This window comes from Ursus americanus, chromosome 28 (assembly GCF_024610735.1).
Source record: "Ursus americanus isolate L20-20 chromosome 28, mUrsAme1.1.p, whole genome shotgun sequence".
In the NCBI taxonomy this organism is placed as follows: Eukaryota; Metazoa; Chordata; class Mammalia; order Carnivora; family Ursidae; genus Ursus; species Ursus americanus.
In genome coordinates, this window is record NC_142154.1 from 30,045,357 (window position 1) to 30,060,761 (window position 15,405).

The following is a 15,405-nucleotide window of genomic DNA, read 5'->3' on the forward strand; positions in this document are numbered from 1 at the left end:
GGAAACACCTATCGGATAAAGACCAGGAAAGTCACTACGGACTGCAGTGAAAGATCAGTGTTTTGTCTTACTTTGGAATAAAGATTTCACAGCTTCTAATTCCTTAGGTGGAAAATCCGTGCTGGCTCAACAAACTTTTTCTAAACCTAAGTATGTAAAAGAGCGAACCAAGGAGATGGCACATTAAACAAACCAGTGAAATTAACCAACAAGACTGGGGAACAGGCGACAGTCAGATGCTAAGAGCACGTGAATCTCAGTGTTGTAACCTGCTGTGCTGTAGGTCCGGAAAGAAGCCCGACGACCACGCAAACCACACGTTGCCTCTAGTTTGCTGTATGCGCTCCATCCCTTGGCAAATCAGCAAACGCGGGAGAGACGCAGTTAACACTGTAAAAGTTTGGCAACTACAACAAACTTGATTGTAAGTTTAAAAACAGAACTATGTTGTCACAGTAACAACAAAAATAGACCCATTATTTTAGTATAAGTGGCTTCCTGTTTTGCTAGTCTGATATTCTGCTAGTTTAGAGGAACGGGTACATACCAGATAGGTGGTACGTGTGGTGTGCCTTGGTTCAGTTTCTTCTTTAAAGATACCCAGACGCTAACTTCGCACAGGGACAGTACTTCCCACTTATTAAATATATAAATCACTGCTAATGGGAAAATGTCCAACCACAGCTAACAAAATCCTTTAAGTTCCCAGAGGCAAAAGTTCCTTGGTTTGCCTGTTCCCAATTTGCACTATTTAAATTTTTAGATAAAGCCATTAGGCAAAGCCACATTTCCGTTACAGAAAACTCTGGGCATGTCTAAGTGATGAGAAGGTATCTTGTTTAGAAGAACAGACACTGCTCCCTCTTTATTGCCACTGTTGGGTTCTCTTCATTTGGTAATTCACTTAATCCTTACCCTAAGTGTAAAATAACCCATTATCACTACCCCTACGACAGTGAAATAACATGAAAAGGGAATACCTGAATATATACATATTACTGTTTAGTAACCTAAGAATATAAAAGTAGAAGTATAGTTCATTGCTCTTAATGACTGAGGAGTGTCCCTTTATTTAACTGGCCCCTGCTGACAAGCATTCACGTATTTACAGCCTTTTGTCCTGTTACAAACAGGAGCTGTGGTAGGCATTCTCATACATACATCTTTGTGCATAAATCTGCCTGGTCAAAGGTCTTGTGTATTTTGGTGCCTAATGCCAAACTGCCCCGGGCAGATAGCATCAGTTCCCTCCCGCTGACGGTCTGTCTGTCTGTGCTCTCCAACCCTGGAGATCCTTATTCTTTTAAGCTTTTTTTTACTCTACTAGGTTAACATAGATTTTTTATTGTAGAATTTCATTTCTTTGATTACAAATAAGGTCGAATATTTCTCTTTCACTTATTAGTCATCTGTGTTTTTTCTTTCCTGGATCGCCGATTCATTTCCTTGGCCATTTTTCTCTTGGATGAACAATCCCCAAATTGTCAGGAGTAACTGAAAGCTGATTTTCCCCGAGGAAGGAGAAAGAACTGATAAGAGACCTATACATTCCGTTTTTGGTAATTCTAGGAATCTTCTTTGTGTGTGTGTGTGTGTGTGTGTGTGTGTGAATTGAGCTGCTTTCCTGTTTACAATTAATTAGCTGTTTCCAGCTTACTCTAGTTTAAACTCTATATGAAGACATCTATATTAGTTAGTCCCATGCTGACTCTGTAATTACCCTAATCTTTGACAAGCAATCACGTTAGAAATTGTACCTCGGGGCTGGATGAAAGGCTGTCTACAGAAACACAGTTATCACTGTGTCAGCAGGCCAAAGACCTCAGACCCATCATGTACGTCTAGAGCGATCCATATGTGAGTGTGCGTAAGAGGGAGTCTGGACACTTAAGGGTCTTTCAGAATGTAGTTCCAAGAAAGACAGGGTAGGCTGTATGCGTGATAGACTAACTGAAGCCCTGCTCCAAGTTGGCTTCTGTAACATTCTCAGAATTGGAGCTTACCATCTGACGCCAGAAATATCACCTCAATGAATGTAGACCCCGGATAAAACTGAGGGGCATCAGGAAAAAAGGGTGATAACGAGCTACATTGCCATCCCACATCCTCAAGGCCATGGGGCACCACAATGGAAAAGCTGCCACCAAGTTAACAAAAAGGACTCCTAGCTTGAAAATCTTGGTAAGATTTATTCTTAGGCCATAATTAAAAGTGAGAAAGGGCTCCTTGTGGTGAAATGAAAAGTTTTCAAGTATATGCCAACAGCCACGAACCGGCCTAAATATATAGTCTATCATCTAAGGAGATTAGCTCGAAGTTACTATATTTTAAGTGACGGTTTACATGTGAAGATTGTTCTCCCCTACTTCGGAGCACTTAATTACAAGTTATTACAACAAGCAGAAAACTCCCTTCACACAGACGCCTTGAGGAAACAAAAGTTAAGGATAAGGGCTTGCCTCTTGACACTTATCAAGTACCCACGAGACCAGGCTCCACCTTCTGGGGGGCATCGTGCCCGGAAATTCTGACTCACGGGTGTACACGGCATCTGCATTTGGTGATTCTTCAGCCGCAGGCTCTCTGGCTGATTCCCGTACGAGCACACATGGAAGATGCGGGCCTGGTTAGCACCCCGTGGGAGGAGAGCCAAGGAGACACAAGGCCTCACCAACCTGCTCCGTTTTCCTGCTGGTTTTAGATTCATTGCCCAGATCCGTCTGTATGAAGTTTCCCATCACCACTCGGACCCCAACGGAAGCAGTTTTCCCCACCATTGGTAGGGAATTCCTCTGCCATAGAAAAGGAAGGAGAGGGGAGTACAAAGAAAGGACTGAATGAGAGAAGGGGTTTCAACCTGTTCTTTGATTCTTTACTTTGAAACCAAGAGGCAATACTCCAAGCCCAGGCCAGACAAAATCATGAAAACATGATTCAGTGAGTTCTTGGGGGTAAAGAAGACAGTGGTTTATGTTTACTTCTTTAAACCAAAGTCCCTGCAGATAGGTAATTAAATGTTGACTGTTAGCCAATTGACCTGGACCATTTTGATCAGAATTACTGAAAAAAAAAAGGAAGCCCAATTTGCAAAGAGGCAGAACTTAACAATCTGCTTATTTCATCCAGACAGAAAAGAAATACAATCTTTTATTTACCCACAGAATTTAAGCTACATTAAATTGCTGTTAACAGAATAAAAACTTCATTTCAAAATACTTCTTCCATTTGTCAACTTAAACAATGGTGTTTGTTACATAATACTTGGTTAACTAAAAGTTATCTAAGGCAAGAAACACCAAAGATAACCTTTCCCAGGTAAGGCAAAAGAAAAAAAAAATCTGTTGGTTCAATATTAATATATCAAGTCAACAGATCACAAAAAGGAAAAAAAAAACACATGATCTTGATAAGGTGTCAAAAAGCTTTTGATAAATCAATTTCATATGTAATCCTGATAAAAGTATTAGTAAATAAACTTTAACTGAAAGAATATCTCCCTTACATGGTAAAGAATATCTGATCAACAGCTAGAAATGTTAACGTCTAAACACTACTTCCTGTTCACGTCAACAAGAGGTCAAGGACGACTCTATAGCCATAGAGTTAGTGTTCTGAAAAGTCTAGGTAATTCAGTAAGGTGAGAAAATTAATAAGTATAAACTACTGGAAAAAATAAAATTGTCATTGTAGATTATAAAATCACTTTCTTAGAAATTAAAAAATTAACAAATCAGAGTTAATAAAACTTTAGTGAGGAAGCCAAATTTCAATTAATTCAGAAAACATCTAATAATAAGCAGCTAGAAATATCTTTGGGATAAAGAATACCATTCACAGTAACAGTGGGCAAAAGGTTCCTAACCTTAAATATTTCTAAAATCTATCTATCTATCTATCTATCTATCTATCTATCTATCTATCTATCTATGACTTATATACATATATATAAATTACACAAATTACATATATATTTCTACATAGCATGTAATCTGTACATGTATATAACATGTAATCTCTATACATATTCTGTCTAAATACTTTGAAGAAGAAAATAAGTCAATACAGTAGGTAGGTGATTCAAAGAAAAACTACAGATGGGTCACAAATACACAAAAAATGTTCATTCTCATTAGTTATCAAAGAAATGCAAATTAAAGGAAGATGCTCATTTCTGCAATTGGATTGGAAGCTAAATTTAAAATTTAAATTATATCCCCCTATTGCAAAGAATTTGGATAAATGACAATTCTTACAATTCACTAGTGCTGTAGAAACAGGGGCAACATATAGAGAGGGCAGATTTACAAACTAAATACACATACTTCCAGGACTCCTATCTCAAGAACTCTGTAAATAAATCCTTATGAAAATCAAAACATTTTTATAATACTGAAAACTTGGGAATTAGTTAGCTGAATCATGTTGCTTCCAAACTATAAAATGCTATGTAGCCACGAAGATCACGTTTTCAAAGACTAAGAAAGTCATGACTCGGGGTCATGTTCCTGATGTAATGTTACATGACAGGACAGCAGGATACAAAGCACTCTGTGTAACGCAATCCCAAGTGTATAAATCGTCTATATGGTAGACACTGTTCAATGCCATGAGCAGATACATACGACGGCTGGAAAAGCCAAACGCTCATTTTGCTAATGTTAGCAGCTTAGGACTGGCCGTGTTACACTGTTCTGGTCCATGAGACACAAGAAGACATATTCTAGCGGTTGTGGAAGGTGGGAAGAAGCCTTATAGGAAAGTTTATGCTTTCTTTATGAAAGGGACAGATGAAGCTGGTTTTCCTTGAATAGAAATTCAATTGAGCTACTGCAGCCATTTTGTAAATGTGAGGGAGAGGCCAGGGGAATTGCAAAGATGTTGACCTTGGCACTGTGAAATTGCTGAGCCAATGCTAGCAACTGCCTGTTTCTGGATTTGTTATTTAGTGAAAAAATAAGCCCCTAATTTGGGGGGCCATTATGCCTTTTCTTCTGTCACATGCATTTGAATCCTATCCTAACTGATAGAATATATATGCCAAGTAACAACTTCAAAATGTTAATAATGGGGGCGCCTGGGTGGCTCAGTCATTAAGCGTCTGCCTTCGGCTCAGGGCATGATCCCAGGGTCCTGGGATCGAGCCCCATACCCAGCAACTCCGCTGGGAGCCTGCTTCTTCCTCTCCCACTCCCCCTGCTTGTGTTCCCTCTCTCACTGGCTGTCTCTCTCTCTGTCAAATAAATAAATAAAATCTTTTTAAAAAATGTTAATAATGATTATTTTTGAGTGGTCAAATTATGCTTGGTTTTTATTTTGCTCTTTATAGTTAAAATTTTTAGTAGTAATATGTATCAGGAAAAAGTTAAAACTCAGGTATCAGACATACGGCATGGTGTAACTTTTAAGAGACATATATAGTTGATTCTAGAGTGAGAGGTGAGGGGTGCTGACCCCCACACAGTTGAAAGTCCAAATATGACTTACCACTCCCCCAAAACTTAGCTACTAGTAGCCTACTAGTGACGGGAAGCCTTACCGAGAACACGGACAATCAACACACTTCGTATGTTACATGTATTATATACTGTATTCTTACAATGAAGTAAGCGAGAGAAAAGAGATTGTTAAGAAAATCATAAGGGGGGCGCCTGGGTGGCACAGCGGTTAAGCGTCTGCCTTTGGCTCAGGGCGTGATCCTGGCGTTATCGGATTGAGCCCCACATCAGGCTCCTCTGCTATGAGCCTGCTTCTTCCTCTCCCACTCCCCCTGCTTGTGTTCCCTCTCTCGCTGGCTGTCTCTATCTCTGTTGAATAAATAAATAAAAAAAAATCTTTAAAAAAAAAAAGAAAATCATAAGGAAGAGCAAATACATTTACGGTGCTGTACAGGATTTACTGAAAAAAAAAATCTGAGTATCAGCAGACCTGCACGTTCAAACTCGTGTTGTTCTGGTCTGACGCAGTCCAGGGCCGGAGTCAGAAGGCCAGGGGGTGGCCCAGCTCTCTGACAGCGAGTTATAACCTGGACTAGTGGAGAAGTCGAATTCCATGCCCTCATACATAAAATGAAAACAGGAGCTCTTGAAAATGTGCAGCAGGGTTTTGGAGTAAGTGCTCCAGACCCCTTTGGCAGTCTGGGGAAGCCAGCGGACCACTTCTCAAAACAGCATTTTAAATCACATAAAATACATTAGATTATAAAGGAAACCAATTATCCTGAAGTAGTCTACCACAATATTAAAACACTAACTTGTGAGCTAACAGTATATATGCTTATTAACATACGCAATAAAAAGATCTAACAGCGGTCTAATAACCACCATAATTCCGAGGCAGTGATGCGCATGGCCGACGTCGGCGCCCCCTGAAACAACTGTGACGTGGTATGAAAATAGCTGATTTCTGCTGATGCAAAGGTCTAAGCCAACTGTGTCGACGCCCACATTCAATTGGAGGAAATGATCAATTTCAGCTAGAGGTCAGTGAAAATCCATGGTCCCCTGAATTCTTGGAGGACCTTCTGGAGGGTCCTTGGACCCCAGGCTACGACCTTTCTCTTAGATGTCCTATTAGATGCTCTTCCAACTCTCAGTCTATAAGCCCATGAAAAATCAGGCTCTTTCACCTAAAGTTCAATTTTATCTACTCAGTGAATGTTAACAGATTGGGTTTTATAGTCATTTCTGAAAGAATATAATCCAGGTGATTAGTCTGTGTCTTTGATGAGGGTCATTCTTTATATTTAATGCAGCTAGAAAGCAAATAAAAGGGACGTTTTTTAATATTAAAGAGAGAAAATGAAAAGACATACTCAGTAAAGCATTCGAAAATAGTAAGACAAACAACGACGTGCCCCACCTCCCGCCAGTGTGTGCCTGGGGACGGAGAATGGCTGGGCCGCGCTCGGTCAGACAGCCAAAGCCCTGGCCACTCAGCAACAGCGTCTTACTGACGGCTGCGGCCTCTCTGCTGCCCGGCTTTCACGTTCTGCTCAGAGGGCAAACCTTTCTTAAACGTACGGAACCTTCCCACGTCCATTTCACCTGCAAAGAGAAGCTCCCACACTCACCCCCCATGCACACTTAGAAGATGAGAAGGGTACGACCGTTGGCTTAAAAAGGTTGGCAACAGGGCCTCTTGCCTTTATTGTTGTTCCAAACAACAGACAATCCGTGCGTCTCACAATCTTCAACCAGTTCTTGCCGCCAATGAGTGAGAACCCTTCCTGAAACAAAACACACACAATTAGCTATAGAGGCAGAGAGGGACATGAAGAACAGCTCTGGTGCAGCTGCCTCCTGTTAGAAAGTTGTACATTCATCCTGAAATTAAGGAGAAACGGCTCAACTTCACCCACTGCTACGGATGACCCTTCCAGTGAGCCCCCGAGTCCCAGTGCTCCTCCTGCCTGATCCACAGTAAGAGTCTCAGCTTTTATTGCTTGATCTTTTCATATTGCAAATCAATAAAATATTAAAGAGAGTAAATGTCCACTGTCCTATTTGCTATAAAATACATTTCTAGGATTTGCCAAAATATGAGCTTATATTCCTGAAAGCGAAAGGTTTCCAATATACTAATTTATCAGCTTATCTGATAACTACATAGCGAGAGTTCTCTTCATGAGAATCTTATTTTCAGATTCCTATGAATGGAAAAATTGAAGCAACTTGTTTTTGGATGCTGAATGTCTAATTCTTCATTTCAATCTGAAAAAAAAAAAAAAAAAAAAAACCAGAAAAGGCAAAGAGGGCAGTAGAGGGCACACTAGTCTCAAAAGAGAGACAGCAGTTAGCTCCTAATGGTAGAAAGATGAACTTTTTCTGCAGCTTATTAATAATAAAGTAAACAGAATTGACTGTTTAACCCTGTGTTCACTCATAAGCTCCAATTATGTTGTCAGTGGATTTGCTTGGTTAAGGAGCCCGTTAAGTGAGAATGTGTTCAGCACATTCTGACCTGAAGAACTGGCCATGGGCAAACCCTGCCTGCACCCTGCCTGGCTCTCCTGTCTCCCGTGTACAGTTCCTGCGCCTCAGCCAGCAGAGGCTGCTGGAGGGATCTGAGGAGGAATCGGAGAAAACTCCAACAATGAGAAAACAGAAGAAAATGTCGTCCCTTATAAATATGAACCCTCGCGGTGTCTCTCTTCCTAAATCTGTATACAGAGAAACCACAATTTGCAGAGAAATTTAGAACTTGGGGAAAGTGGGTGTTAATTCCTCAGCATTTTCATTTCAAAAAGAAAAAGAGTCACTTCTAAAATGTTGATTCTGAGAGTTTCATCATTAGTACTAGAGTTTTTTGTTTTTTAATGAAAAAAGAAGTTAGGCAAGCCATCTGTGATTTCTTCTTAAAACTCTCAGAATTAGCAAAAAGAAACGCGTTCACTATTAGATCCCAAACACGTATGTAGTGTAAAATGGCCGTCTACAAGGACCCGGCACTCACACACATTGTTGGTGGAAGCACAAACTGGTACAACTCTTTTTTTTTTTTTTAAGTAGGTTCCACGCTGGGTGTGAACTCACACCCAATGCAGGGCTTGAGCCCACAACCCCAAGATCAAGACCTGAGCAGAGATCAAGAGTCAGATGCTTAACCAACCCACCCAGGTGCCCCCAAACTGGTACAACTCCTAGGGAGGGTAACTTGGCAGGATCACCATTACAAATGCAATACTCTAACCTGGCAGCTCCCATCCTGAGAACTCATTCCACAGACCCACCTGCACACATGTGAGGTGATGCAAGGACAAGGTTAAGGATTTCTGCATTTTTAACAGTAAGAGACTCGAAACAATTCAAGTATACATCAATAGTGGACTGGTTACATAAAACATGGTACTCTTGACAACAGTATCCAACTGTAGGAAATAATACATGCTTTATATCAGTGCTGTTCAGTAGAAATATAATTTGAGCCACATATGTGATTTTCAATTTTCTAATAGCCACATTTTAAAAATAGAAAGAAGTTGGTAAAATTTTAGTATTTTATTTAACTTCTATGTCAGAAACGTTGTTATTTCAGCATGTAAAAGCTGTAAAACATTCAGGTAGTATCAAACCAGAGAACGTAAACGAAGTCTCTGACCCCCGGGGTGTCGTCCCCGTAGACCACAGCTCAATTTGGACACTCTGTTTTTGATGGTTAAAGTGAAATGTCCTTCCACCAAAACAGTAACATTTAATGGGAACATAAGTTACACTGTTGTTCTTTTATAACCTTAAATTTGGAGCTGTGGTTTTTAACCCCCAGCCACATCTCGAGTGCTCAGTAACCATGCACGGCCAGCCCGCTGCTACTTTCTCAGGCAGGGCGGTTCTGCACTGATCTCCGCGGTACACTGTTCAGCAACAAGCAAGCTACGGAACAATGTCCGCAACATGCCACCTTCTGTTTAAGAAAGGAAGGAAACATGCACTGTATATTCTTATTATTTGCTTGTATTTACATTAAAAAGAAACTGGAAAGATTAGTACACACGAGACTAATAAAAATAGTTATCTGTAGGGAGTGGGAGGAACAGTGCAGATGGGGGCAGGGGTTTGAGGAAGATTTTTTATTCTATGTCTTTTTATGTTGCTTTGAGGTTTGAACCACATGAGCCTGTTCTGCAGGTCTATGGGAATCTGTGAAAACAAGGATACCTATTCCACGACAGCAAAAACTCAAGGAAGAGGTGCAAGTGGGACCTAAAGAAATGGTAAGTCCATGGGAACTCTGTACTATCTTTACAACCCTTCTGCAAATTCAAGACTATTCTAGAATAAAAAGTTGATTAAAAAGGAAAAGAAATGACTGGCTCTTGGCCCTGGCCAGATCTCACTTCTTCCCGTCCCAGTCGGGTTTGGGAGCTACAGGACATCTCCACCGGACAGCCCCACAGATCTCTCCGTGTAAGCATGCCCGGCTGCATCCGCACAGCTGTCTCCACAAACACAGTCGCTCCTACGTGTGCTGCCTCAGCGCATGGCATCACGCACACCCACCCGACACCCAAGCGATCATCGGGCATCATGCTCGACTCCTCCTTTCCTCACTCCTCCCTCAACACCAAGAAATCTTCAAGTCTCAGAGATCCCACCCCCAAACAACTTCTCCACCTGACCATTCTCCCCGTGTACATGGCCACTGCTGCATCAGATCCCCCGCCAGTTGTCCCCAGGATTCCCGCACTATCCTTGGAACTGGTCCCCCTTCCTCCAGGCCTAAGTTCTCCATCGATCTGTGCTACCGCCAAGAGCAGCCTTTATAAAACAAAAATCAGATGAAGTTGCTCCCTTTCGATGCCACCATCCCATCATCTCTCCCTCACCCCCTGCAAGAAGCACCTGCGGGACAGAGCTCAAATTCCTTGATGCATGCCTAAATTTCTAACATTTGGCTTCTCTGCCTTCCATGCATGATTATCTCCTTTGACTCCCATATAAACGCTGTATTAGAGCCCTATGAAACGCCCTGCAGTTCTGCAAATGTGCCAGGCTCCTCACACCTGGATTTTGTTGTACAGCTCCTGCCCGAAATGGCTTCCTTTTTCACTGATTTTTGAAAACCCAGCTTTATCGCAACCATTCCCCACAAGACAAAGTTGGCTGACCGCTCAGAATTCTGTGCTCGCACAGGATCTTGTACTTCTCTCCTAACTGGCTACATTTCATACAGCGAGGACGAATCCGTGGGCAGGCAAGGCAGGATCTAGAATGTGTCTTATTACCCCCTGGAAGCCACAGCAACTAGCACAATGTTTAGCAAACACTGGAGCTACTGGATCTGCCCCAGCGGCCATTCCATTTAGGACTCTGTGCAGTGGCCCGATGGAGAAAGGTGTGGGCTCCTCCCTGACAGCATCTCTCTTTTTCTTGAAGATTTTATTTATTTGACAGAGAGAGAGAGTGAGCACAAGCAGGGGAAGCGGCGGAGGGAGAAGCAGGCTCCCCACTGAGCAAGGAGCCCAATGAGGAGCTCGATGTCGGCTGGATCCCAGACCCCTGGGATCATGACCCGAGCCGAAGGCAGACGCTTCACCAACTGAGCCCCCCAGGTGCTCCGACAGCATCTTCTTTGAGCCATGTGAGGGCTCTTCATCAATTTGTCCAAACCATTTTGCCTTAGAACTTTGTATATCTCTTCTCTCTGCCTCTTCCCCAGACATTTAGCCTAATTAACCTCTAGTCACTGTTCATTTCATCCCTAATCTCACTTGGTCACCCTATTAGACTTCCCCGCAGCACTCACAGCATCTGTCACACTCCTGTGTCTGCACTGCTTGTTTGCTTTACATCTGGTTTGCCCCTCAACTGTAAGCCCCATGCAGGCGGGGGCTAGGTTTGTTTTGCTCACTACTGTAATATATACCACCTATTATTGTGTTTGACACAGGCAGATGCTTCAGTAAGTTTTCAGTGAATGAAAGAATGAAGCTCTTTATTAAATTTAACAGAATATTTCATGGCAGTACTTCTTGGGAACGAGACCCATACATTTATGACCTGTCCAATGATGTGGAACATCTTACTTTTATTTGACTTATACCAATCTTGTAGAAGATGCAGAAAGAGTTTTTCATCCTAATATTTTGGGATTTAGTAAAGAAGCCTCTGTACCTAACCACTTGCCATTAATATATTTAGAGATTTTAGTAATTCATCTCCCTGTCTCTGAAAATCCACCTCTTTGAATCTCCTTTAAGGCTTATCCATCTGGTGAATTCAGTTTAGCTCAACTGATGGCTCCTCTCTGCGGCGTCTCCTGACTTGCTCGGACAGTGAAGCAGCCCTGTTCTGTGCACCTATGGCACACCGTACCAGCCGCTACTAAAGACTCACTTGCCATCCCCGAGCTCCTACTCTGGCCAAGCACTGGGCTACAGGTTAAAAAAAAAAAGATACAGAAGCTGCCCAAGGGCAGGAAAGAATGCACCAGAATCACGCAGGAGCTCTCCCCTTTGCGCTCAGGATACTGTTCCCTCACGGGGTCAAAAATCACTGCTGCTGACGAGAGCCTGCCATATCTCTTCAAAGTGCTGGGATGGAAAATGGTTGGGAATTAACAGTACAGGGTAGGAAGGGAAAGAGAGAGGAATATTCTGGAAAATACCAAATTTACCATCAACCAAAAGAATAGGAGCCAAGAAGTCATGCCTCGGATAGACACATGTGGAAGCTAAGGGGAGCGAGACTTTCAAGTAGCGAAGAGTTGAGGGTCTCAGGTGATGCACAGGGATGGAGTGAAAATAAGACCTATAAAGTGCACAGAATTCAGCGGGCGGGAGGTGCTAGACGCTATCACGTCTGTGTACATGTCTGTCCTTCTACCTCGCTCTCCTCCTAGATCCCACTTTATTGCAAACTCCACGAGAGCAAGAACTGTGTTGCCTCCATCTTTATATCCTGCATGTCTGGTGACTTAAAAAAGGAGGGCCACAGCAACTTCTTTCAAGACATGTCTCTAAAGGCAAGGGAAACAAAAGCAAAAAATGAACCTTTGGGACTTTGTCAAGATAAAAAGCTTTTGCACAGCAAAGAAAACGGTCAACAAAACGAAGAGACAATCCACGGAATGGGAGAAGATATTTGCAAATGACATTTCAGATAAAGGGCTGGTATCCAAGATCTACAGAGAACCAAAAAACAAAAAAGCCAGTCAAGAAATGGGCAGAAGCCATGACAGACACTTCTCCAAAGAAGACATACAAATGGCCAACAGACACATGAAAAAATGCTCAGCATCACTACCCATCAGGTAAATACAAATCAAAACCACAATGAGATAACACCTTACAACAGTTAGAATGGCCAAAATTAACAAGACAGGAAACAAGTGCTGGCGAGGTTGTGGAGAAAGGGGAATCCTCTTACACTGTTGTGGGAATGCAAGCTGGTACAGTCACTCTGGAAAACAGTATGAAGGTTCCTCAAGATGTTAAAAATAGAGCTACCCTATGACCCAGCAATTGCACTACTAGGTATTTACCCCAAAGATACAGATGTAGTAAAAAGAAGGGGCACATGTACCCCAATGTTCATATCAGCAACGTCCACATTAGCCAAACTGTGGAAGGAGCCGAGATGCCCTTCAACAGATGAATGGATAAAGATGTGGTCCATATATACAATGTAATATTACTCAGTCATCAGAAAGGATGAATACCCACCATTTGCATTGACATGGATGGAACTGGAGGGGATTATGCTAAGTGAAATAAGTCAAGCAGAGAAAGACAATTATATGGTTTCACTCATATGTGGAACATCAGGAATAGAGTGGAGGACCACAGGAGAAGGAAGGGAAAACTGAATGGGAAGAAATCTGAGAGGAAGAAAAACCATGAGAGACTCTGGACTCTGGGAAACAACCTGGGTTACAGAAGGGAGGGGGTGAGGGGATAGGGTAACCGGGTGATGGGTATTAAAGAGGGCACGTGTTGTGATGAGCACTGGGTGTTATACACAACTAATGAATCACTGAACACTACATCAAAAACTAATGATGTGCTATATGTTGGTTAACTGAACATAATAAAACATAAATAAAAAATAATTTAAAAAAAAAGAGTGCCAATTTCTGACTCCTACCCCTGCCATGACTCCTCCCCCGCCACACTGTGGCCCATCCCCCCCTGCTGTGCAGCTCTGGCACAGTCTCCCTGAGGTGCAGGGGCACAAATGCCACATGATTCCAAGGGGCCCCACACGACACTTTCATACACACACACACACACACACACACACACACACACACAGAGCCACAAGCTTTGGTTTTCAAATACTATAAATTACAAAGTTCATTTCTAGATTTCAGTTATCCACATTCTCCTTGGCCTCTGTTATTATAAATAATTAACAGTTACCAGAAAGGAAGCCATCAAAAGAAGGGGGGAAAGGACCTAAATAAACAGATGCAGAGATTAGAGGTAGACAATTTGATATCAAGAATGGTGGGGGGAAAATGCCTATGCCCTCATCCTAACCAAGCTGTTCCCTTGTTGTAGATTCGATCACTGAACTAGTTTCTTTAGTGCTTCAGACATCTTTCAGGTGTGAGCAGGAAGCCAGGAGGGCATCATAGGGGTTGTCAGCATTTAGCTGGGCAAAGTAGCTTTCAAACCATGCCAGATATGATCGTAAGTGCTGTGAAGAAAACACAGCATTTTGCTTTTATGGAAATAACAATTAAAAATGCTCACACCTGCTACAAATACCCTGATTCAGAGGAAAACAGCAGAGGAGAATATGGTTACAAAAATAACTCAGTGACTAACCGTTAAACAACCTACCCAGTCCCCAAGCCCAGAACATTTCAAAGGGCTTCTTGATGAATGTGAGGTGTTCAGGTGCCTAGTGATTTATTTAAAAACTAGATCCTGTCTTAAGTTTCAGTGTTGTGTTTCTAACTCACTTTCCCTGGAGCTCAGGGTTCAGAAGGTTCAAATGACACTGAAAACAAGAAAAAAAAATATCCATGATAAAAGAGCTGCTACGGAATATGAAGATGACAATGTGCACGGAGAAGAAAGCAAGCAAAAGAACCGGGATTTTTAAAAATAAATTTTCAATAATCATAACCAATTGTTATTTATTAAGCTAATAAAAGGCAGCAAAAAGATAGATAAAAAACATAGCTGGTCTGGGGTGCCTGGGTGGCTCAGCTGGTTAATCGTGTGACTTTGGCTCAGGTCATGATCTTGGAGTCCTGGGATCGAGCCCCCCGAGTCGAGCCCCTACCAATCAAGCTCCACGCTCAGTGGGTTGTCTGTTTCTCCCTCTCCCTCCGCCCTTCCCCTGCTTGTGCTCTTGCTCTGTCTCATACGATTAACAATCTTTAAAAAAAAAAAAACATACCTGGTTTGAGGATTATATTTTTAAAATAATTTTTAAATTCAAATATAATTAACATACAGTGTTACATTAGTTTCAGGTATGCAATAATTCTAGACATTACTCAATGCTTATCAAGATACAGTGTACTCTTGGGGCGCCTGGGTGGCACAGCGGTTAAGCGTCTGCCTTCGGCTCAGGGCGTGATCCTGGCATTCTGGGATCGAGCCCCACATCAGGCTCCTCTGCTATGAGCCTGCTTCTTCCTCTCCCACTCCCCCTGCTTGTGTTCCCTCTCTCGCTGGCTCTCTCTATCTCTGTCAAATAAATAAATAAAATCTTAAAAAAAAAAAAAAGATACAGTGTACTCTTAATCCCCTTAACCTGTTTCACCCATCCCCCACCCACCCTGGTGACCACCAGTTTCTGCTCCATATTTAAGAGTCTGTGTTTTTGTCTTTCCTTTATTTTGTTTCTTAGATTTCACACATGAGTGAAAGCATTTGGTATTTGTCTTCCTCTGACTTATTTCACTTAGCATTACACCCTTTAGGTCCATCCATGTTGCAAATGGCAAGATCTC

At 42.1% G+C, this 15,405-nt stretch overlaps 1 protein-coding gene across 2 annotated transcripts in view; it reads right to left on the reverse strand.

Moving 5' to 3' along the window:
- Positions 1-15,405, reverse strand: part of REC114 (REC114 meiotic recombination protein) — a 98,459-nt gene that overhangs the window by 8,626 nt on the left and 74,428 nt on the right. Inside the window, exon 3 of one of the 2 annotated variants that reach the window (XM_045795250.2) lies at positions 7,142-7,225. The exons of the other annotated variant lie outside the window; for it this stretch is intronic. Coding sequence (XP_045651206.1) covers positions 7,142-7,225 — 84 coding nt within the window. The remainder of the gene's footprint in view (positions 1-7,141; positions 7,226-15,405) is intronic. 2 annotated transcript variants of the gene reach the window in all.